The sequence below is a fragment of the Ascaphus truei genome, chromosome 3, assembly GCF_040206685.1.
Source record: "Ascaphus truei isolate aAscTru1 chromosome 3, aAscTru1.hap1, whole genome shotgun sequence".
Lineage (NCBI taxonomy): Eukaryota > Metazoa > Chordata > Amphibia > Anura > Ascaphidae > Ascaphus > Ascaphus truei.
The window spans coordinates 346,581,051-346,603,184 of NC_134485.1; the positions used below are offsets into that span (position 1 = coordinate 346,581,051).

At 47.5% G+C, this 22,134-nt stretch overlaps 1 protein-coding gene across 2 annotated transcripts in view; it reads left to right on the forward strand.

Annotated features, from left to right (window-relative positions):
* Nucleotides 1-22,134, forward strand: part of CALCOCO1 (calcium binding and coiled-coil domain 1) — a 60,864-nt gene that overhangs the window by 22,319 nt on the left and 16,411 nt on the right. Inside the window, exons 10-13 of one of the 2 annotated variants that reach the window (XM_075591801.1) lie at nucleotides 526-621; nucleotides 1,689-1,785; nucleotides 2,079-2,260; nucleotides 8,396-8,499. In XM_075591801.1, coding sequence (XP_075447916.1) covers nucleotides 526-621; nucleotides 1,689-1,785; nucleotides 2,079-2,260; nucleotides 8,396-8,499 — 479 coding nt within the window. Of the gene's footprint in view, nucleotides 1-525; nucleotides 622-1,688; nucleotides 1,786-2,042; nucleotides 2,261-8,395; nucleotides 8,500-22,134 lie in introns of both variants that reach the window. The other variant, XM_075591800.1, reaches the window with a different exon arrangement.

Consider the following 22,134-nt stretch of genomic DNA (forward strand, 5'->3'; position numbering starts at 1 on the left):
GGTGTGAAATGGGGGAGGGGCGGGCAATACCGCCGACACAGGGGTTGGGGGGGGGCCTGCTTAAAATGTTTGTCCCGGGCCCCACGATTTCTGTTGGTGGCCCTGCACGTCCTACTTTTAGGGGTCTATGTATCAAGTAAAGTTTGTAGACGGAGCGTAATTTTCATTTTGTGACTCTTGGCGTCAATGTATCAAGGTACGTTGTTCTAATATTGTATGTGTTGGCTTTTCTATTGAAAGATTACCAGTAGGAGGATTTAAAACATTACAAGATACCCAGATTTATCATTTGTCTCTAATTGTCAATTTTTTACCACATCAAAAGGGTCCGAGGTGGCAAACCCCCTTTTTTTTTTTTAGCAATCTATAACAGATTAAAGAAATTTGGACAACAAGCTTGTTGCATATGACACGGCTTGGAGCAGAAAATGGTGAACTGCATCAAAACAAACTTTTCTGTGCATAATTACATTGGCCCATTTGCCTTGTAATAATTTCAGCCCTTATTTGTCTCCTGTGTTACAGGTGCAGCTATCAGAGAGCAGGCGAGAGTTGAGCGAGTTGAAATCTGCTCTGAAAGTGGCACAGATGGAGAAGGTGCAGCTGAGAGAGGAGAGGCAGGTGAGGCATCTGCCCCCGTCCCCCCTTGTATGTCGGCCAACATCTTGTCTGCCACAGCACTGCTGGGCATTGAAGGCAGCGTGTGGGTGGGTGCTGCAATGGTGAAGGATTGCTACAGAAGACGAGATGATGGGACTGGGGGAGAACGCTTCTGAGTATAGTCGTGGGGATATCTAACTGGTTTAGAAGTAGCACTCGCCCAAGTATTATGCAAGGTCCCTTTGTGTTTATATATTTCTTCCCCCTGAATGTCCTGTAATCCTTATGCACAGCAAAGTGAGACTCGTCAGTAATATACTTACTAAGCTAAAACAAAATTAGAAAGGGTCAGTGTGAGCTGTAGTCATTTAAGAGATGCCTGGAAAAAAATCAAGTGCAACTAATTACATGAATGAGAAAATGGCAAACATTTAGCATTACTGAATGGCAGAGGCAGAACTAGGAGGGGGGGTGGTGGGCAGCGAGCGGGGCGGTTCCCCCGGGCGCAGGGCGGCAGGGAGGTCTGGGGGCGGCAGTTACGGGCAGACCGGAGGATGGATGGAGAGGGGGGTGGAGAAGCAAGAAATGGATGGAGGGTGTTGGGCGAGCAGGAAAAAGATGGAGGGTAGTGAGGGGAGCAATGAATGGAGGGGAGCTGGGGGGTGGCATAGTTGGTGGAAATTGCCCGAAGCGCAAAAATACCTAGTTCATCCTCTGCTGAATGGTGTCAAATGCAAAATCAGGCCACAATGCTAACAAAGTAACAACTGTTTTGAAGTTGGGATTCCTTGCTTTCCATGAGAAACATTTCAGTTTTCTTGCCCTCCAATATTTCTCCACAAATGATGTATAAAGCGCATTGAGAGAAAGGGACTTTGTGTGAGTTAACTCTGCCTGATCTCATGATCTTACCTTCTAAACCCCGCCCCACTCTGGCTGTGGGAATATTTGCCAACGTGGTTTGGTTTGTTACGGGTCCATGAAACCGCTCTTTTGATCCCAGTGCATTGAGCAGTGTGATGGGTAGAGGTGTAAGGATGCGGTCTGTTTCCAGCGGATCTCACTCCATTTCCCCATACCTTATCAAGGAGATGCTGCAGTACGTGCGCAGACTGGAGGAGCGGCTGGACAAGCTGGCAGACGAGAAGTGGAAAGAGATTGAGGAAGAAACCACAGTAGGCATAAGTATGTTTTCTGTGGCTGTATACCTCTTCTTTAATGTCCCTCCACTTTTTCATCCTTATTCTCTCAATTTTGCTCTTGTGCCTATAGTTTACCTCCTAGTTGTATCCCCACACCTATGAAGTCCCCTCGGGGCCTAAGATATGACAGATTGTAGTTTTGCATCCTTCATGGTGATGGACGTGATGTGTTTGAGACTGTCCCATGAGCCAGTCAGTCACTTAGGTCACCGGCTTGCCTTTGTTGTGTCTGCTGCACAGGTCCGCCCAGCTCACCAGTTGGTCTTTCTGACTCAGATGACGAGGTCCCTAAGAATAAGAGAATACCTCAACAGCTTGGCCCCTATACCTTGAGTGAGCAACAGCACTCCCCTGCCCTGCTGGTGTTCCCACAAGAGCCTCAAAAGGTGGTGATCAACCAGCCTGCACCAATTGCATGTCAATTAACAGCACTACCGGAAGACAGCAGCTCCGACTCGGTGAGTGTTAGCTCTCAGTGCATTCATATCCATGCTGTGATGCTGAGCCAACAGAACCCAACTATAAGAGTTTCTTGTACTCTTTCAATCCGGTAGTTTGTAACTATTACACTGCAAACATTCATGCGGACACCTCTGTAGTGAAATAATGACAGCACGTATATGACACTCATAATGTCCGCAGGACGGCCTTCAAAGAATATAGGGGAGAAAGTGCTATGCTGTGGGGATACCACACTGACACACAGTAATACATGGTCTTTCCCAATGACTTACAGACTTACTGTAAGTGACTGGGGCTGTAATTAAGTCAACAAGCTTCTGCTATCAAGGCATACACCTTGCGTACTGCCACGGCTCCTCTTTAGGAGTACCACATCCCACAATGTGATGGAAGGGAATGCAGGTACATAGGCAGGTATATTGTAGCTGATGGCTTTGAAGTGACCATTCCAGTAATAACCATAGAAGCACAGTCAGGCAGAGAGGCGACTATATCAAGGGAGAACTGGAAGGTGAGCAGGGTGTGAAACATTCAGGAAACAGAATGGTCATTTCACAGTAACCTAACAGATGCAGCTATCTGCTACAAATCTTGCCAAGCTCTGCACATCTAAGAGCAGGATTACGCTGGGACTACAGCACACCTACGATACCATGGTATGTTTTACCCTATTTACCCCAAAAGCTGCTTTGTGCTGCAATTCTTTATCATATCTTGAGTTGACCCACAAATCTGTAAAGACTGAGTAGACCTGTCCCACCGACTTACATTAAGCCCATGTAGTGGCATCTTCAGAGAGAGTACTCACGGATGTGTATATAAATGTTTGTCAGAAAGATAGACTAAGAAAGTGTATTCACTTTGGGCTTCTTATTTTTCACTTCCTCCTCAAATCGTTGACCCATCAAAGGGAAGCCTCTTCATGGTTTCTGCAGACAGCTTGCCAGGGCACTTTGTCCGTTTCACCATCACCATCAGGAACACGTCTCCCCTCCCCACCGTGCCTTTCCACAGACATCACAAAGGCAATACACAGGAGCAGCTTCAAATACACAAAAGCTAACAAAGACACGTTAGAGACAGGGCAGAGCGGACAAAAAACACGTGAGCCAAACTAGTGGTCTGCAGCTCCCTGTGCGTCATATGAAGAGCTTCACTCGTTAGCAACCACACAATGCACAGCACGGAGCCTGCAAATTACAGGGCAGGACTTTGCAGGCGCCTCTAACAGAGAAGTGCGTAATGTTAAGCAGGTTTTCTTGCATAGGAAAGTGTTGATAAAGTGATTAGCTGTAGGTCTTTAGCAAGGAAAATATCCATTTGCACACTTCACTTTTTCGCTGGCAGGCAAAGGGTTAACCACATTGGTGCCCGATGTAAGCTGCCGGGTCACCTCCAGCTGAAAGTGATTACCTTTTTGAGTGTGCTTTTTGTACAATTTCTAGCTTCCTTTTTTGTGACGTTCATATGTACTATACGCTTTCGTACCATTATTTCCTTTTTGCTTTCCGTGTGGAGTGATTGCTGGGCTTTACATTCGGATATCTCTGTCTTGTAAAAGAATGTAAGCACCGTACTACAAATCCTTTCTGTATTGCAGGTGTCCGATTCCCTCATTTCTCTGTGCTAAAGCAGCTCACACACACACACAATGCCTATAAATCTGCTGTGTGCAGTGCGGGGTGCGTGTAGGAAGTACCAGCCGTCAAGGGTCAACTGAAATGTACCTCCATGCCTAGTTAGTTTCAGGTCCATTAAGCAGGTTATAGCAATTTATGATCATAGACACTTTTGTTAAGCAGAATAGCTGCAGCACATTTCTGGGTGCATATCTTTGTGACGCGTAACTGTCTGTTCAAGTAGCAAAGAGGTTAGTTAGCACAGAAATATACTGAGATGGACCACTGATTATCTGGGGGGAATTGTACATGGGACCTCCTCTTGCTCCAGTTCTCTCTCATAGATACATCATATTCTGCTTCTGATCTGTTTTCATGTTCGATTGGATTTATTGATTGCAGAGATTACGTCCAGTCCTATAGGAGAAAGTTTTACTCATCCCTTTAGCTATTGTGTATCCTGATGGTTTAAAGCTGAGCTTTTACAGATGATTTGGATAAAGGCGTTACAGGCAGAACCTGATCTGCAGCAGTTGCTTAACATCCATACATTTCTATAAAACAACTGGAATTAAAATGGTATATGTTAAGTCTAGAAACCAACAGTATATAATATTTATAAAAATGATACCTAGAGGTTTAAGAATAAAGTTAGTTCCAACAGGCAAATTCTAACTAAATAGCAAGGGATATTATGTAAATGTTATTTTGAATTGATTGACCGCTCAATAGAAGAACACAAAGCAGTTCAGAATTTACATTCAGAGATTACACAAAGTCTACTCCATTTAAATAAGTATAAGGATGGTGCTAATTTCACCAGACTACTCAATATGTAGATTAAGAAAGACAGATATCATGGAGGATACATTATTTTCCAGAAAAAATAACAAATACAAAAGAGATCTCAATGATTATCAAAACCACATAGTCAGTGTATATAGACAAACTGGCGGGTGTGATCAAAGTGTATGTAACATCAGATGAGGATTTTCATTTTATTTTTTTTACAAAACCCAATAGATTGAAAAATAAGAATGGGATGTTCAGAGACACCCAAAGGTGTGTTTATTCATGGGAAATGAAAACTAGAGATTTGTCAAGACTTTGAAAAGTAGTGAGGAAGATTTGCACATAGTCAATATGGCTGGTATTGAATTATTAGAAGCAAACATCTCCCTATTGAGAAAAGGTCTTCATCTTTCTCCATATTATCAATGGGATACGTTTAATGTGGTAAAAGATCGCATGAGATGTATAATAAAATACATTCAGGCCGATCCAGTATGACTAAGGAGGATCAGTTTCACCTGTAACTTTGGCAGATCTGCATAGAGAGTATGAAAGGAACTAAATATAAAATACAAACACACACACCGAGTTCCACTCAAGACCCTCCTAATAATTTTGGGAGTTCTATAAAACCTATATTCTAGTCATGCTCTAGTATCAATACAAATAGAACAAAAATACATAACAAAAGATTGTTAAAATGTCAATTAAAACTGCATGTGTTAAAGCAATCACTCAAATGGTAACATTGCCACATGTATATTGTTTAAGTGCTAAATCTAAATATACAAGCTCTAACCTCCCCAGTTCCAACAAAAACATTCCTTACAAAACATGCATAAAAGCACAGCACAAATTTCCATCCAACTCCTCGCGGCACTGTGCAGGTACGCTCATCTGCCAATAGTATCATGCTCCGAACAACATCAATCAAAGAAGAGGTCAAATTATTTGAAGATTTGAATACACATACAGTATGTATACTCCGTCCGGATGGATCTGTCTGTTCACAATACACATTGTTGGGTTGCGGCTGGTCCCGGATCAGCACTACAGTTCAAAAACAGGCCAATGCCTCACCCTATCATGTCCGCCATCATACCAGTCACGTGGGGAAACAATCTGCTCAAGGGGACGATGCTGTAGTATGGAGTTAAATATAATCGCTGATGTTTTGGGGCTGTTAGGCTGATCCTTATGCAGTTCTTTTTTTATGTGTATAGTTGTGTAGTTCATTTGTATTAACAGATGTCCTCATTTGAAATGCTCACCCCTTCTTCCATGCACCATCGCCAACACCACAGGGAGCCTCACGAGTCCATATTAGATATAACATCATACTCACATAGTTAGTGATCAAGCCAGCTTTCGTCCGTACCATACAGACTTCTTGCTGCTTCTTTTAATGCTCATATTGTGTTCGTACTATCAGTGATCCAGAGCTACAGCACTAACCAACAATGCGCGTTTCACCTCCCCTGATACGGGTTCTTCCAGGTTTTTGTTGGAACTGGGAGGTTACAGTTTGTATATTTTCATTTATCCCTTGAACAATATTTCTGTGGTAGTGTTGCCGTTTGAGTGCCTGCTTTGACACAGGCAGTGATAATGGACATTGTGACTGGGTCATATACATTAATTAACATTTGAACATAATTTATATATTGCGTATTTGTATTGGTGATATAATAGTTTTTTTTCTATGGGGCGTTCCAGTGTTCCTCTCTTTTTGTATCATACTTTTTTTGTTTTTCTGAAAGAAAAGGTATGATTTTTTTGGTCCAACAGTTGATATTATTTACATGGATTCCATGAGCTTAACACAGATATAAAAAAAGAAAAACATGATGGCCATCTAAGGCAGATGATGCAGAGAAGGAATAAACAGACAGGGCAATAAATGGATAAAAGGGACAGTGAGAAATAGGACTATACATCCATCAGCACACTTTGGAAACTTTACTTATAAATGCAAAAGTAGGTCTTCTAAATAAACATGAACATAAACAAACTGTGGTTGTAAGGTTTCCAAAAATCCAGACATTTGACATAATACCAAAAATACACACTGATATTGAAGTCCCACCAGGTAGACATATTGTCTCTGGAATTGGTGGCCTTATAGAGAATGCCAGAGTCCTGATTCATGTTTATATGTATTACTTTCCTACGTGAAAGAAACAACAGAAGTTCTTCAGACATTTAAGCAGAGCTTATACTATCTGCGCGGCTGCACGCAATCCTGCAGCCTCGGCGATCTATGCACTTGACTGCAGGAGATTGGGGAGGAGATACGGGGGCGTGGTGAACGCGTCACGAAGCTGGCTCGCCCTCATTGGCTGAACCAGCTCATGTGACGCTGACGTCACGCGACTGTAGCCTGAAAAGACAAATTTACATGTATGTATGTCTTTCTTTATATAGCGCCATCAGTGCACATAGTGCTTCACAGCAGTAATACACGTGACAATCGTATAAATACCAAATAATACAAATAACATCATGGGAATAAGTGCTTTAGACATAAAAGTAATATTTAGGAAAAGGAGTCCCTGTTCTGAAGAGCTTACAATCTAATTGGTAGGAGGAACATACAGATACAGTAGGAGGGCATACTGGTAAGTGCATTTGCAGGGGGCCAAGATTTATGTATCAGGTGTATAGTGTTAGCCACGGAGCTACTCATATGCTTCGTTAAGCAGATGTGTTTTAAGGTGGGCCTTAAAGGTGGATAGAGAGGGTGCTAGTCGGGTACTGAGGGGAAGGGCATTCCAGAGGTGTGGGGCAGTCAGTGAGAGGTTTAAGGCTGGAGAAGGCTTTGGATACAAAGCGGGTAGAAAGAAGACATCCTTGAGAAGAACGCAAGAGTCGGGATGGTGCATAGTGAGAAATTAGGTCTGAGATGTAAGAAGGAGCAGAATAGTGTAAAGCTTTAAAAGTGAGGAGGAGAATTGAGTGTGAGATGCGGGATTTGATAGGAAGCCAGGAAAAGGATTTCAGGAGGGGAGATGTGGAGACAGATCTAGGAAAGAGTAGAGTGATTCTGGCAGCAGCGTTTAGGATAGATTATAGGGGAGACAGGTGAGAGGCAGGAAGGCCGGACAGCAGGAGGTTACAGTAATCAAGACAGGAGAGAATGAGGGCCTGAGTCAGATTTTTAGCAGTCGAGCAACAGAGTAAAGGGCGTATCTTTGTTATATTGCGGAGGAAAAAGCGACAAGTTTTAGATACGTTTTGAATGTGAGAGGAGAAAGTGAAAGAGGAGTCTCCCCAAACTGCAGCAGCGTCGACGTGCTATATCGCCACCAGTACTTTGCTACCTTCAATAGAGAAGCATAAAAGAGTCCTGTACGTGCGCACGTAGCGATGCCGCCACCATGAGCGCAAACTTGATCAGATCCTGGTGTCTAATTATTGTATACACGTCTTCTCCTTTAGTAACACCCTGTGTTTAAATATTTTTGTTTCTAATTTGCTTTATAATTATATTTTAAAAGCATTAATGCAGCCACCCTTGGAGTTGAATAGGTAAAAGGGACTATGGGCCATATTTGCTAAGCAGTGCTACATTATAAGACACCTTACAGACCATTCACTCGAATTACGACTCAGTAACCTCAAAGATATGGTCTTTAAGGGAGGATGCAATTTGTGAGCAGAGCTGTGCACTTCTGCCGGAGGTAATAAGCTTCATATGAATGAGATCCTTTCTGCTGACAGGAAGCAGAAGATGACAATGCTGCACTGATGGCTGCAGAGCAGAGTGCAGAGGATGAAACCAGCTTCCTACTGCCAGAGCAAATCAGACCTTCCAACAGAATCAGGTGAGTCTCATAGTTTCTAAGGCCGCGTCCATATTCCTAGCAACAGCGTGCGCGCGGTGCAAACAAAGTGCAGCTGCTTTATAGGGCCGGCCATAGAGTTCGTCATCAATCGCGGAAGCGGTTTCAGCAGACAATTTGATTTTTGGTGCGCGGCGGGCGGGTCACGTGAGCGGTTAAGCCAATGAGGACGAACTAGACTTGTGACGTCACGGCCACACCTCCCCATTGCGCGCGTCATCGGAATCCCAAAGGCCAAGGATCGCTCAAGCGACGGGCACACGCGACGCCAAGCGCTCCGTCGCACGCACCTACTATGTCCGAGGCCTAATGTAGCAGAAAGTAAGAGCGAGGCAGAATTCTGAGGAAGCACAAGAGATTTCCTATTCATTTCAAAGAGAGAGAGAGCCACACTGCATTCTGTGTGAGAGGTACACGCTGGGGAGAGAGAGCCACACTGCATTCTGTGTGAGAGGTACACGCTGGGGAGAGAGAGAGACACTGCATTCTGTGTGAGAGGTACACGCTGGGGAGAGAGAGAGACACTGCATTCTGTGTGAGAGGTACACGCTGGGGAGAGAGAGCCACACTGCATTCTGTGTGAGAGGTACACGCTGGGGAGAGAGAGACACTGCATTCTGTGTGAGAGGTACACGCTGGGGAGAGAGAGCCACACTGCATTCTGTGTGAGAGGTACACGCTGGGGAGAGAGAGACACTGCATTCTGTGTGAGAGGTACACGCTGGGGAGAGAGAGACACTGCATTCTGTGTGAGAGGTACACGCTGGGGAGAGAGAGACACTGCATTCTGTGTGAGAGGTACACGCTGGGGAGAGAGAGACACTGCATTCTGTGTGAGAGGTACACGCTGGGGAGAGAGAGCCACACTGCATTCTGTGTGAGAGGTACACGCTGGGGAGAGAGAGACACTGCATTCTGTGTGAGAGGTACACACTGGGAAGAGAGAGACACTGCATTCTGCGAGGGGAGTGAGTAGACTGCATAATGTGAGGAGAGAGACACTACATTCTGCGAGGGGAGTGAGTAGACTGCATAATGTGAAGAGAGAGACACTACATTCTGCGAGGGGAGTGAGTAGACTGCATAATGTGAAGAGAGAGACACAACATTCTGCGAGGGGAGTGAGTAGACTGCATAATGTGAAGAGAGAGACACTACATTCTGCGAGGGGAGTGAGTAGACAGCATAATGTGAAGAGAGAGACACTACATCCTGCGAGGGGAGTGAGTAGACAGCATAATGTGAGGAGAGAGAGAGACACTACATCCTGCGAGGGGAGTGAGTAGACAGCATAATGTGAGGAGAGAGACACAACATTCTGCGAGGGGAGTGAGTAGACAGCATAATGTGAAGAGAGAGACACTACATTCTGCGAGGGGAGTGAGTAGACTGCATAATGTGAAGAGAGAGACACTACATTCTGCGAGGGGAGTGAGTAGACTGCATAATGTGAAGAGAGAGACACTACATTCTGCGAGGGGAGTGAGTAGACAGCATAATGTGAAGAGAGAGACACTACATTCTGCGAGGGGAGTGAGTAGACAGCATAATGTGAAGAGATAGACACTACATTCTGCGAGGGGAGTGAGTAGACTGCATAATGTGAAGAGAGAGACACTACATTCTGCGAGGGGAGTGAGTAGACAGCATAATGTGAGGAGAGACTACATTCTGTGAGGGGAGAGAGGACAATTTTAGCATTTTGGAAGATAAAAAGAATACACTGCATTCTTGGAGGAAAAAGAGAGGATACTCTCCAGTTTCCCTAATCTGGAAAGGCCATGTCCACACTATGTCAGCCAATAAAATACATATGTGGTACTAAAAATACAGATCATTACTACATACATAAGTTTCCTGAACAAATTATAGTGGTTGACCTCTAAACCAACAGGGTAGAAAGTTCCAGCACACCAACCATTAAGTGCTCTCTCACCTCTTCATTCTCCTTGACATTTGCCTCCGTTTCAGTGGGCCTCAATCTGTGAGCACTGTTACTGAAGTATACACAGCATTCTGTGAGGAGCGGCATATTTGGGGCCCTCAGAGTATACGGATTATAGAACCCTCTCGTTTAACCACTTAAACAGGAAGAAACTTGCATGCCTCCAATGGATACCATGTGCCCCTACAGAATACATCTTATCTGTAGACATCGCCATTTATCCACAGTTATCTACTTGCCTCTATTGTCCTGCCCCATACAGGGGTGTGCCAATTGGGGTTGCACGCTGATCCCCAAAGCATTTAAATTAAATGTCGGGGAAGCGTGTATGAGGCCTCTGTAAGTTCCCTTACCTGGTCTCTGGCAGCTTCTGGCGACGTGAGGTCACATGACGTCAGAAGACGCCGGGGACAGGTAAGGGAGACGGGGGCCACAGACTTAAATGTTTGCACACCTATAACACACGAGTTCTCATAATGTGGTACCCAAAACCCTTAGTGTTGTCCCCGAGACCCTTAAATTAATTCAGACATCTATCTATAGCACTTTGTGGCTTTTATATCATTACTAAAGGCTAACTATATTATGGTCAGTGGTCAAGGTAAGATGGTACTAGGGTCTATGTACCACCATTTTTAATTTTGACACCCAGAGCACCTACACTCTTTAAATTTATAAACTTACAGTTAGACTGTCTTTTAAAAGACAAATGTATTTTTGCAGCATAAATATTGCTTACGTTTTGTTGCTGTGGGACGCGCGGCGGCACCAACGGATGTGCGGCATTTGCGGCTATATGTATCGCTTCGGTAGCAGTCAGATGGCCTTGATCGTCCCCCGGCTGACATAAGCGGAAGTGGCGGGGGCTACGCCATTTGAATCGGGCCAATGGGTCTGATGAGGCAGTCAGCCCGATCATCCCCTACAAAATAAGTCTCTTCTTGATGAAGTACCTAGTGCATCAATAGGGCCTCTGGCAGGCCAGGGTCCGTGACTTAAAGAGGTAATCCAAGCTGCTGCAAAAAAAAAAATTATATTCGGCCCTTGATTACCTTTATTGAAAACTAATTACCTAAACGGCACATCAATTACTTTCCCCATGATTGATCAGCAAAATCCTGCTTCCCAGGGTTCAATAAATGGCTGCCTTTCAGTTTCAAATCAATCCTTCAGTCAGTGTAACTCAGCAGCTATAATGTATTCTGATATTACTAAGGCTGTGCTTATAGTGACGGCGACAGCGACGAGACGTTGCGGCAAAACAAATGCATTGCCGCCGTCCCGTGGGCTTATAGTAAGTGCGGTGCGACGGATTGGTCGCGACCGCTGGAAGTTATCTCTATTTGATTTTCCAGCGACAGTCGCGTCGCCGGCACTATAAGCGTAGTCTAAGGTAGCATCATCTATTGTCGCAGATTATAGCTCACAATCGTGAGAACATTGGCAACAAATTATCACAAACAGGAAAGTGTTACAAAGATCTTGCACTGCTGCGGAGGTGGGCTAAAGCCTGCTATAGAAATCAAAGGATGCTCAATGTATTCAAACGCATTCAAAAAGGCATTAAAAGCTGAATTTTAAAATTAAAAAAGGTAGTATCATCTAATACCACAGAACTCATTTATTTATAAAAAGACACATGTAGAATATTGCTTGGATTGCTTCTTTAAGAGGTATATCATTACGAAAGGGAAAAGGATAAATATTTCTAAATTAGAATTTAATTAGCTTTACCCAATGTTTAATTAATGTAGGTCTCTTTTAAATCAGACGCAGAACATCTACTCTTTTTTTAAACCACTTCCACCACTTGTAAAGAGGAGATACAGATATATCGATGAGTGGGGAACAGGGGAGTAGAGGAGCACCCAACCCTAATAGTGTAAAACCTTTTATTAGGAGGGGGCGATGGCAAGTAACAAGTAATGTAATTACATGATGGATGATAAGAACAGCATAATGTGGAGTTGGGGTTGCCCCAGCGGGATCTGCGGCGTCTGGTGGTCTCCCAGGAGCAGCGTCCTGCTCCACGCAGTGTGTTGCCTGGGCGATGTTGACTCCACCGGCGTCCTCGTGTTGTCACTTCCGGTCGGCATTGGGAGCATGCGCAGTGGCTGTACCAGCACACAGCTGACAGCCGGATAGCTGCCTCTGCCTCAGATGTAGCTAAGTGTAGTGGTGGTCCAAATGATTGGTGTGTAATAACCCCTCCCACAACCCTCTTGTCACTTCAAAGATTACATTCAAATCTGTTCTCGGCCCTCACTATTATCCTGTTTGCACAGACTGCCATTTGCAGACCTTCACTGTCACTTTCACATCATCAGACATGAATAGTAAGCTTATGTGCAATTCAGTGGTCAGGTTGTACAGCAAAGAGGAAATGGAGTCCCCTGACATTCTGGGGCATTTAGGATACAACTAGAATTCTGAGGAGTTATAGGGACATGGGGGGGATTCACTAACCTCTGATACAGGATATTGCTATATAATCCCTCATTAAAAAGCCATTCAAATCAATGGCACTTTGTGGCATTGTGGTGCGATAACCCATATTGGACTTTTAGCGAATACCAGCGATAAGGCCATGAACGGAACAAAAAACACATCATTCATTTGGAGGAGAGAATATATAGAGCATTCTGTATGAGGAGAGAGAAGACTTTTTATAAGGGAAGAGTGGAAAGATCGCCTTGTATGAGAAGAGAACAAAGACACAGCTTTCTGTGCGTGGAGACAACATATTATATATACTACCTGTGGTTCAGACAAGAAGACTCTGAGAAAGCCTGCTCTTGTCTATTCACCCTGCCTCGGTTACAAATGATGCAATTGGAAAGTGCTCTATCATTGTGCTAGATCTCTCTGCTGTTCAGAATATGTCCAAGACTGGTTTGGCTGTACAGGCCACTTCCTGTAGTGCTATACACTACCTTAGAAACCAGGACCAGTGTCCGTGTGATTGTCTGTATTTACTGCTCCATGTTGCTTAGTTACGTGACGTCATTGTGTCACCCGACGTTGCGGTGCGCAATGGCGTCAATCAGGAAGTGCAGAAGTTTGAACCGCTCCCTTGTATGTTTCACTGGTGGTGGAAGTGGGTGAGTAATTAACCCCCTAGGGGTATTTGCAGGTGCATTTTACAGTGTTTTTATACAGGTGCACGGTCTGAGAAAGGGACGTTTGTGCCCTGAAATGACACATTATGTTGTACCTGCTCTGCTTGTGGATTAAAACGGAGTAAGCTTTTTACAGTTCTGATTCTTGTGTGCTTTCTGCACAATTACTGCTACTATTATATAAGGGGAAGTAGGAAACAGTGCTCCGTGAGCAGAGAGAGGAGACATAGCATTATGTGAGGGGAGAGAGGAGACAGCATTATGCGAGGGGAGAGAGGAGACAGCATTATGCGAGAGGAGATAGCATTATGTGAGGGGGGAGAGAGGAGACGCAGCATTATGTGAGAGGAGACACAGCATTATGTGAGGGGGGAGAGAGGAGACGCAGCAATATGTGAGGGGAGAGAGGAGACGCAGCATTATGTGAGGGGAGAGAAGACAGCATTATGTGAGGGGAGAGAAGACGCAGCATTATGTGAGGGGAGAGAAGACGCAGCATTATGTGAGGGGGAGAGGAGACGCAGCATTATGTGAGGGGAGAGAGGAGATGCAGCATTATGTGAGGGGAGAGAGGAGACGCAGAATTATGTGAGGGAAGAGAGGAGATAGCATTATGTGAGGGGAGAGAGGAGACGCAGAATTATGTGAGGGAAGAGAGGAGATAGCATTATGTGAGGGGAGAGAGGAGACGCAGCATTATGTGAGGGGAGAGAGGAGACGCAGAATTATGTGAGGGAAGAGAGGAGATAGCATTATGTGAGGGGAGAGAGGAGACGCAGCATTATGTGAGGGGAGAGAGGAGACGCAGCATTATGTGAGGGGAGAGAGGAGATAGCATTATGTGAGGGGAGAGAGGAGACAGTATTATGTGAGGGGGGAGAGGAGACAGCATTATGTGAGGGGAGAGAGGAGACGCAGCATTATGTGAGGGGAGAGAGAGGAGATAGCATTATGTGAGGGGGAGAGAGGAGACGCAGCATTATGTGAGGGGAGAGAGGAGACGCAGCATTATGTGAGGGGAGAGAGGAGACAGCATTATGTGAGGGGAGAGAGGAGACAGCATTATGTGAGGGGAGAGAGGAGACAGCATTATGTGAGGGGAGAGAGGAGACAGCATTATGTGAGGGGAGAGAGGAGAAGCAGCATTATGTGAGAGGAGAGAAGAGACGCAGCATTATGTGAGGGGGAGAGGAGACGCAGCATTATGTGAGGGGGAGAGGAGACGCAGCATTATGTGAGGGGAGAGAGGAGACGCAGCATTATGTGAGGGGAGAGGAGACGCAGCATTATGTGAGCGGAGAGAGGAGACGCAGCATTATATGAGGGGAGAGAGGAGACGCAGCATTATGTGAAGGGAGAGAGGAGACGGAGCATTATGTGAGGGGAGAGAGGAGACAGCATTATGTGAGGGAGAGAGGAGACGCAGCATTATGTGAGGGGGGAGAGGAGACGGAGCATTATGTGAGGGGAGAGAGGAGACAGCATTATGTGAGGGAGAGAGGAGACGCAGCATTATGTGAGGGAGAGAGGAGACGCAGCATTGTGTGAGGGGGGAGAGAGGAGATAGCATTATGTGAGGGGGGAGAGAGGAGACAGCATTATGTGAGGGGAGAGAGAGGAGACGCAGCATTACGTGAGGGGAGAGAGGAGACGCAGCATTATGTGAGGGGAGAGAGGAGACGGAGCGTTATGTGAGGGGAGAGAGGAGACATCATTATGTGAGGGGGAGAGGAGACGCAGCATTATGTGAGGGGAGAGAGGAGACGCAGCATTATGTGAGGGGAGAGAGGAGACGCAGAATTATGTGAGGGGAGAGAAGACGCAGCATTATGTGAGGGGAGAGAGGAGACGCAGCATTGTGAGGGGAGAGAGGAGATAGCATTATGTGAGGGGAGAGAGGAGATGCAGCATTATGTGAGGGGAGAGAGGAGACGCAGCATTATGTGAGGGGAGAGAGGAGACGCAGCATTATGTGAGGGGAGAGAGGAGACGCAGCATTATGTGAGGGGAGAGAGGAGACGCAGCATTATGTGAGGGGAGAGAGGAGACGCAGCATTATGTGAGGGGAGAGAGGAGATAGCATTATGTGAGGGGGAGAGGAGAAGCAGCATTATGTGAGGGGAGAGAGGAGACGCAACATTATGTGAGGGGAGAGAGGAGACGCAGCATTATGTGAGGGGAGAGAGGAGACCCAGCATTATGTGAGGGAGAGAGGAGACGCAGCATTATGTGAGAGGAGAGAGAAGACGCAGCATTATGTGAGGGGAGAGAGGAGACACAGCATTATGTGAGGGGAGAGAGGAGACGCAGCATTATGTGAGAGGAGAGAGAAGACGCAGCATTATGTGAGGGGAGAGGAGACGCAGCATTATGTGAGGGGAGAGGAGACAGCATTATGTGAGGGGAGAGAGGAGACGCAGCATTATGTGAGGGAGAGAGGAGACGCAGCATTATGTGAGGGGAGAGAGGAGACGCAGCATTATGTGAGAGGAGAGAGGAGACAGCATTATGTGAGGGAGAGAGGAGACGCAGCATTATGTGTGGGGAGAGAGGAGACGGAGCATTATGTGAGGGGAGAGAGGAGACGCAGCATTATGTGAGGGGAGAGAGGAGACAGCATTATGTGAGGGGAGAGAGGAGACGCAGCATTATGTGAGGGAGAGAGGAGACGCAGCATTATGTGAGGGGAGAGAGGAGACGCAGCATTATGTGAGAGGAGAGAGGAGACAGCATTATGTGAGGGGAGAGAGGAGACGCAGCATTATGTGAGGGAGAGAGGAGACGCAGCATTATGTGAGGGGAGAGAGGAGACGCAGCATTATGTGAGGGGGAGAGAGGAGACGCAGCATTATGTGAAGGAGAGAGGAGACGCAGCATTATGTGAGGGGAGAGGAGACGCAGCATTATGTGAGGGGAGAGAGGAGATAGCATTATGTGAGGGGAGAGAGGAGACGGAGCATTATGTGAGGGGAGAGAGGAGACGGAGCATTATGTGAGGGGAGAGAGGAGACGTAGCATTATGTGAGGGGAGAGATGAGACGCAGCATTATGTGAGGGAGAGAGGAGACGCAGCATTATGTGACGGGAAAGAGGAGACGGAGCATTTTGTGAGGGGAGAGAGAAGACAGCATTATGTGAGGGGAGAGGAGATGCAGCATTATGTGAGGGGAGAGAGGAGATGCAGCATTATGTGAGAGGAGAGAGGAGACCCAGCATTATGTGAGGGAGAGAGGAGACGCAGCATTATGTGAGGGGAGAGGAGACGCAGCATTATGTGAGGGGAGAGGAGACGCAGCATTATGTGAGGGGAGAGAGGAGACGGAGCATTATGTGAGCGGAGAGAGGAGATGCAGCATTATGTGAGAGGAGAGAGGAGACGCAGCATTATGTGAGAGAGAGAGGAGACAGCATTATGTGAGGGGAGAGAGGAGACGCAGCATTATGTGAGGGGAGAGAGGAGACGGAGCATTATGTGAGGGGAGAGAGGAGACGCAGCATTATGTGAGGGGAGAGAGGAGACGGAGCATTATGTGAGGGGAGAGAGGAGACAGCATTATGTGAGGGGAGAGAGGAGACGCAACATTATGTGAGGGGAGAGAGGAGACGCAGCATTATGTGAGGGAAGAGAGGAGACGCAGCATTATGTGAGGGGAGAGAGGAGATGGAGCGTTATGTGAGGGGAGAGAGGAGACGGAGCGTTATGTGTGGGGAGAGAGGAGATGCAGCATTATGTGAGAGAGAGAGGAGACAGCATTATGTGAGGGGAGAGGAGATGCAGCATTATGTGAGGGGAGAGAGGAGACCCAGCATTATGTGAGGGAAGAGAGGAGACAGCATTATGTGAGGGGAGAGGAGACGCAGCATTATGTGAGGGGAGAGGAGACGCAGCAGTATGTGAGGGAGAGAGGAGACGCAGCATTATGTGAAGGGAGAGGGGAGACGGAGCATTATGTGAGGGGAGAGAGGAGACGTAGCATTATGTGAGGGAGAGAGGAGACGCAGCATTATGTGAGGGAGAGAGGAGACGCAGCATTATGTGAGGGGAGAGAGGAGACGTAGCATTATGTGAGGGAGAGAGGAGACGCAGCATTATGTGAGGGGAGAGAGGAGACGCAGCATTATGTGAGGGGAGAGAGGAGATAGCATTACGTGAGGGGAGAGAGGAGATAGCATTATGTGAGGGGAGAGAGGAGACGTAGCGTTATGTGAGGGGAGAGAGGAGACATCTTTATGTGAGGGGAGAGAGGAGACAGCATTATGTGAGGGGAGAGAGGAGACGCAGCATTATGTGAGGGGAGAGAGGAGACGGAGCATTATGTGAGGGGAGAGAGGAGACAGCATTATGTGAGGGGAGAGAGGAGACGCAACATTATGTGAGGGGAGAGAGGAGACGCAGCATTATGTGAGGGAAGAGAGGAGACGCAGCATTATGTGAGGGGAGAGAGGAGATGGAGCGTTATGTGAGGGGAGAGAGGAGACGGAGCGTTATGTGTGGGGAGAGAGGAGATGCAGCATTATGTGAGAGAGAGAGGAGACAGCATTATGTGAGGGGAGAGGAGATGCAGCATTATGTGAGGGGAGAGAGGAGACCCAGCATTATGTGAGGGAAGAGAGGAGACAGCATTATGTGAGGGGAGAGGAGACGCAGCATTATGTGAGGGGAGAGGAGACGCAGCAGTATGTGAGGGAGAGAGGAGACGCAGCATTATGTGAAGGGAGAGGGGAGACGGAGCATTATGTGAGGGGAGAGAGGAGACGTAGCATTATGTGAGGGAGAGAGGAGACGCAGCATTATGTGAGGGAGAGAGGAGACGCAGCATTATGTGAGGGGAGAGAGGAGACGTAGCATTATGTGAGGGAGAGAGGAGACGCAGCATTATGTGAGGGGAGAGAGGAGACGCAGCATTATGTGAGGGGAGAGAGGAGATAGCATTACGTGAGGGGAGAGAGGAGATAGCATTATGTGAGGGGAGAGAGGAGACGTAGCGTTATGTGAGGGGAGAGAGGAGACATCTTTATGTGAGGGGAGAGAGGAGACAGCATTATGTGAGGGGAGAGAGGAGACGCAGCATTATGTGAGGGGAGAGAGGAGACGCAGCATTATGTGAGGGAGACAGGAGATAGCATTATTTGAGGGGGAGAGAGGAGACGCAGCATTATGTGAGGGGGAGAGGAGACGCAGCATTATGTGAGGGAGAGAGGAGACGCAGCATTATGTGAGGGGAGAGAGGAGATAGCATTACGTGAGGGGAGAGAGGAGACGCAGCATTATGTGAGGGAGAGAGGAGACGCGGCATTATGTGAGGGAGAGAGGAGACGCAGCATTATGTGAGAGGAGAGAGGAGACGCAGCATTATGTGAGGGGAGAGAGGAGACGCAGCATTATGTGAGGGAGAGAGGAGATAGCATTATTTGAGGGGGAGAGAGGAGACGCAGCATTATGTGAGGGAGAGAGGAGACGCAGCATTATGTGAGGGGAGAGAGGAGATAGCATTATGTGAGGGGAGAGAGGAGACGCAGCATTATGTGAGGGGAGAGAGGAGATGCATTATTTGAGGGGGAGAGAGGAGACGCAGCATTATGTGAGGGAGAGAGGAGACGCGGCATTATGTGAGGGAGAGAGGAGACGCAGCATTATGTGAGGGAGAGAGGAGATGCATTATTTGAGGGGGAGAGAGGAGACGCAGCATTATGTGAGGGAGAGAGGAGACGCGGCATTATGTGAGGGAGAGAGGAGACGCAGCATTATGTGAGAGGAGAGAGGAGACGCAGCATTATGTGAGGGGAGAGAGGAGACGCAGCATTATGCGAGGGAGAGAGGAGATAGCATTATTTGAGGGGGAGAGAGGAGACGCAGCATTATGTGAGGGAGAGAGGAGACGCAGCATTATGTGAGGGGAGAGAGGAGATAGCATTATGTGAGGGGAGAGAGGAGACGCAGCATTATGTGAGGGGAGAGAGGAGATGCAGCATTATGTGAGGGGAGAGAGGAGACAGCATTATGTGAGGGGAGAGAGGAGACGGAGCATTATGTGAGGGGGAGAGGAGACGCAGCATTATGTGAGGGGAGAGAGGAGACGCAGCATTATGTGAGGGGAGAGAGGAGACGCAGCATTATGTGAGAGGAGAGAGGAGACGCAGCATTATGTGAGGGGAGAGAGGAGACGCAGCATTATGTGAGGGGAGAGAGGAGATAGCATTATGTGAGGGGAGAGAGGAGACGCAGCATTATGTGAGGGGAGAGAGGAGATGCAGCATTATGTGAGGGGAGAGAGGAGACGCAGCATTATGTGAGGGGAGAGAGGAGACGGAGCGTTATGTGAGGGGAGAGAGGAGACATCTTTATGTGAGGGGAGAGAGGAGACAGCATTATGTGAGAGGAGAGAGGAGACGCAGCATTATGTGAGGGGAGAGAGGAGATAGCATTATGTGAGGGGAGAGAGGAGACGCAGCATTATGTGAGGGGAGAGAGGAGATGCAGCATTATGTGAGGGGAGAGAGGAGATAGCATTATGTGAGGGGAGAGAGGAGACGCAGCATTATGTGAGGGAGAGAGGAGACGGAGCATTATGTGAGGGAGAGAGGAGACGCAGCATTATGTGAGGGGAGAGAGGAGACAGCATTATGTGAGAGGAGAGAGGAGACGCAGCATTATGTGAGGGGAGAGAGGAGACAGCATTATGTGAGGGAGAGAGGAGACAGCATTATGTGAGGGGAGAGAGGAGACAGCATTATGTGAGGGAGAGAGGAGACGCAGCATTATGTGAGGGGAGAGAGGAGACAGCATTATGTGAGGGAGAGAGGAGACAGCATTATGTGAGGGGAGAGAGGAGACGCAGCATTATGTGAGGGGAGAGAGGAGACGGAGCATTATGTGAGGGGAGAGAGGAGACAGCATTATGTGAGGGGAGAGAGGAGACGCAACATTATGTGAGGGGAGAGAGGAGACGCAGCATTATGTGAGGGAAGAGAGGAGACGCAGCATTATGTGAGGGGAGAGAGGTGACGCAGCATTATGTGAGGGGAGAGAGGAGACAGCATTATGTGAGGGGAGAGAGGAGACAGTATTATGTGAGGGGAGAGTGGAGACGCAGCATTGTGAGGGAGAGAGGAGACGCAGCATTATGTGAGAGGAGAGAGGTGACGCAGCATTATGTGAGGGGAGAGAGGAGACAGCATTATGTGAGGGGAGAGAGGAGACAGTATTATGTGAGGGGAGAGAGGAGACGCAGCATTATGTGAGGGGAGAGAGGAGACACAGCATTATGTGAGGGGAGAGAGGAGACAGCATTATGTGAGGGGAGAGAGGAGACGCAGCATTATGTGAGGGGAGAGAGGAGACAAAACACAGAACCCCAGCAAGCTCTTTTTTGGAACCCCTGAGCCCCCAGAAAATATATATATGTATATGTGTCAAAATGGAGTGCTATTGAGCGTGGCATATTTAACAGCAGCATTATGTGAGGGGAGAGAGGAGACGCAGCATTATGTGAGGGGAGAGAGGAGACAGCATTATGTGAGGGGAGAGAGGAGACGCAGCATTATGTGAGGGGAGAGAGGAGACAGCATTATGTGAGGGGAGAGAGGAGACGCAGCATTATGTGAGGGGAGAGAGGAGACGCAGCATTATGTGAGGGGGAGAGAGGAGACGCAGCATTATGTGAGGGGAGAGAGGAGACGCAGCATTATGTGAGAGGAGAGAGGAGACGCAGCATTATGTGAGGGGAGAGAGGAGACGCAGCATTATGTGAGGGGAGAGAGGAGACGGAGCATTATGTGAGGGGAGAGAGGAGACAGCATTATGTGAGGGGAGAGAGGAGACGCAGCATTATGTGAGAGGAGAAAGGAGACGCAGCATTATGTGAGGGGAGAGAGGAGACGCAGCATTATGTGAGGGGAGAGAGGAGACGCAGCATTATGTGAGGGGAGAGAGGAGACGGAGCATTATGTGAGGGGAGAGAGGAGACAGCATTATGTGAGGGGAGAAAGGAGACGCAACATTATGTGAGGGGAGAGAGGAGACGCAGCATTATGTGAGGGGAGAGAGGAGACAGCATTATGTGAGGGGAGAGAGGAGACGCAGCATTATGTGAGGGAGAGAGGAGACAGTATTATGTGAGGGGAGAGAGGAGACGCAGCATTGTGAGGGAGAGAGGAGACGCAGCATTATGTGAGGGGGGAGAGGAGACGCAGCATTATGTGAGGGGAGAGAGGAGACGCAGCATTGTGAGGGAGAGAGGAGACGCAGCATTATGTGAGAGGAGAGAGGTGACGCAGCATTATGTGAGGGGAGAGAGGAGACAGCATTATGTGAGGGGAGAGAGGAGACAGCATTATGTGAGGGGAGAGAGGAGACAGCATTATGTGAGGGGAGAGAGGAGACGCAGCATTATGTGAGGGGAGAGAGGAGACACAGCATTATGTGAGGGGAGAGAGGAGACGCAGCATTATGTGAGAGGAGAGAGGAGACGCAGCATTATGTGAGGGGAGAGAGGAGACGCAGCATTATGTGAGGGGAGAGAGGAGACGCAGCATTATGTGAGGGGAGAGAGG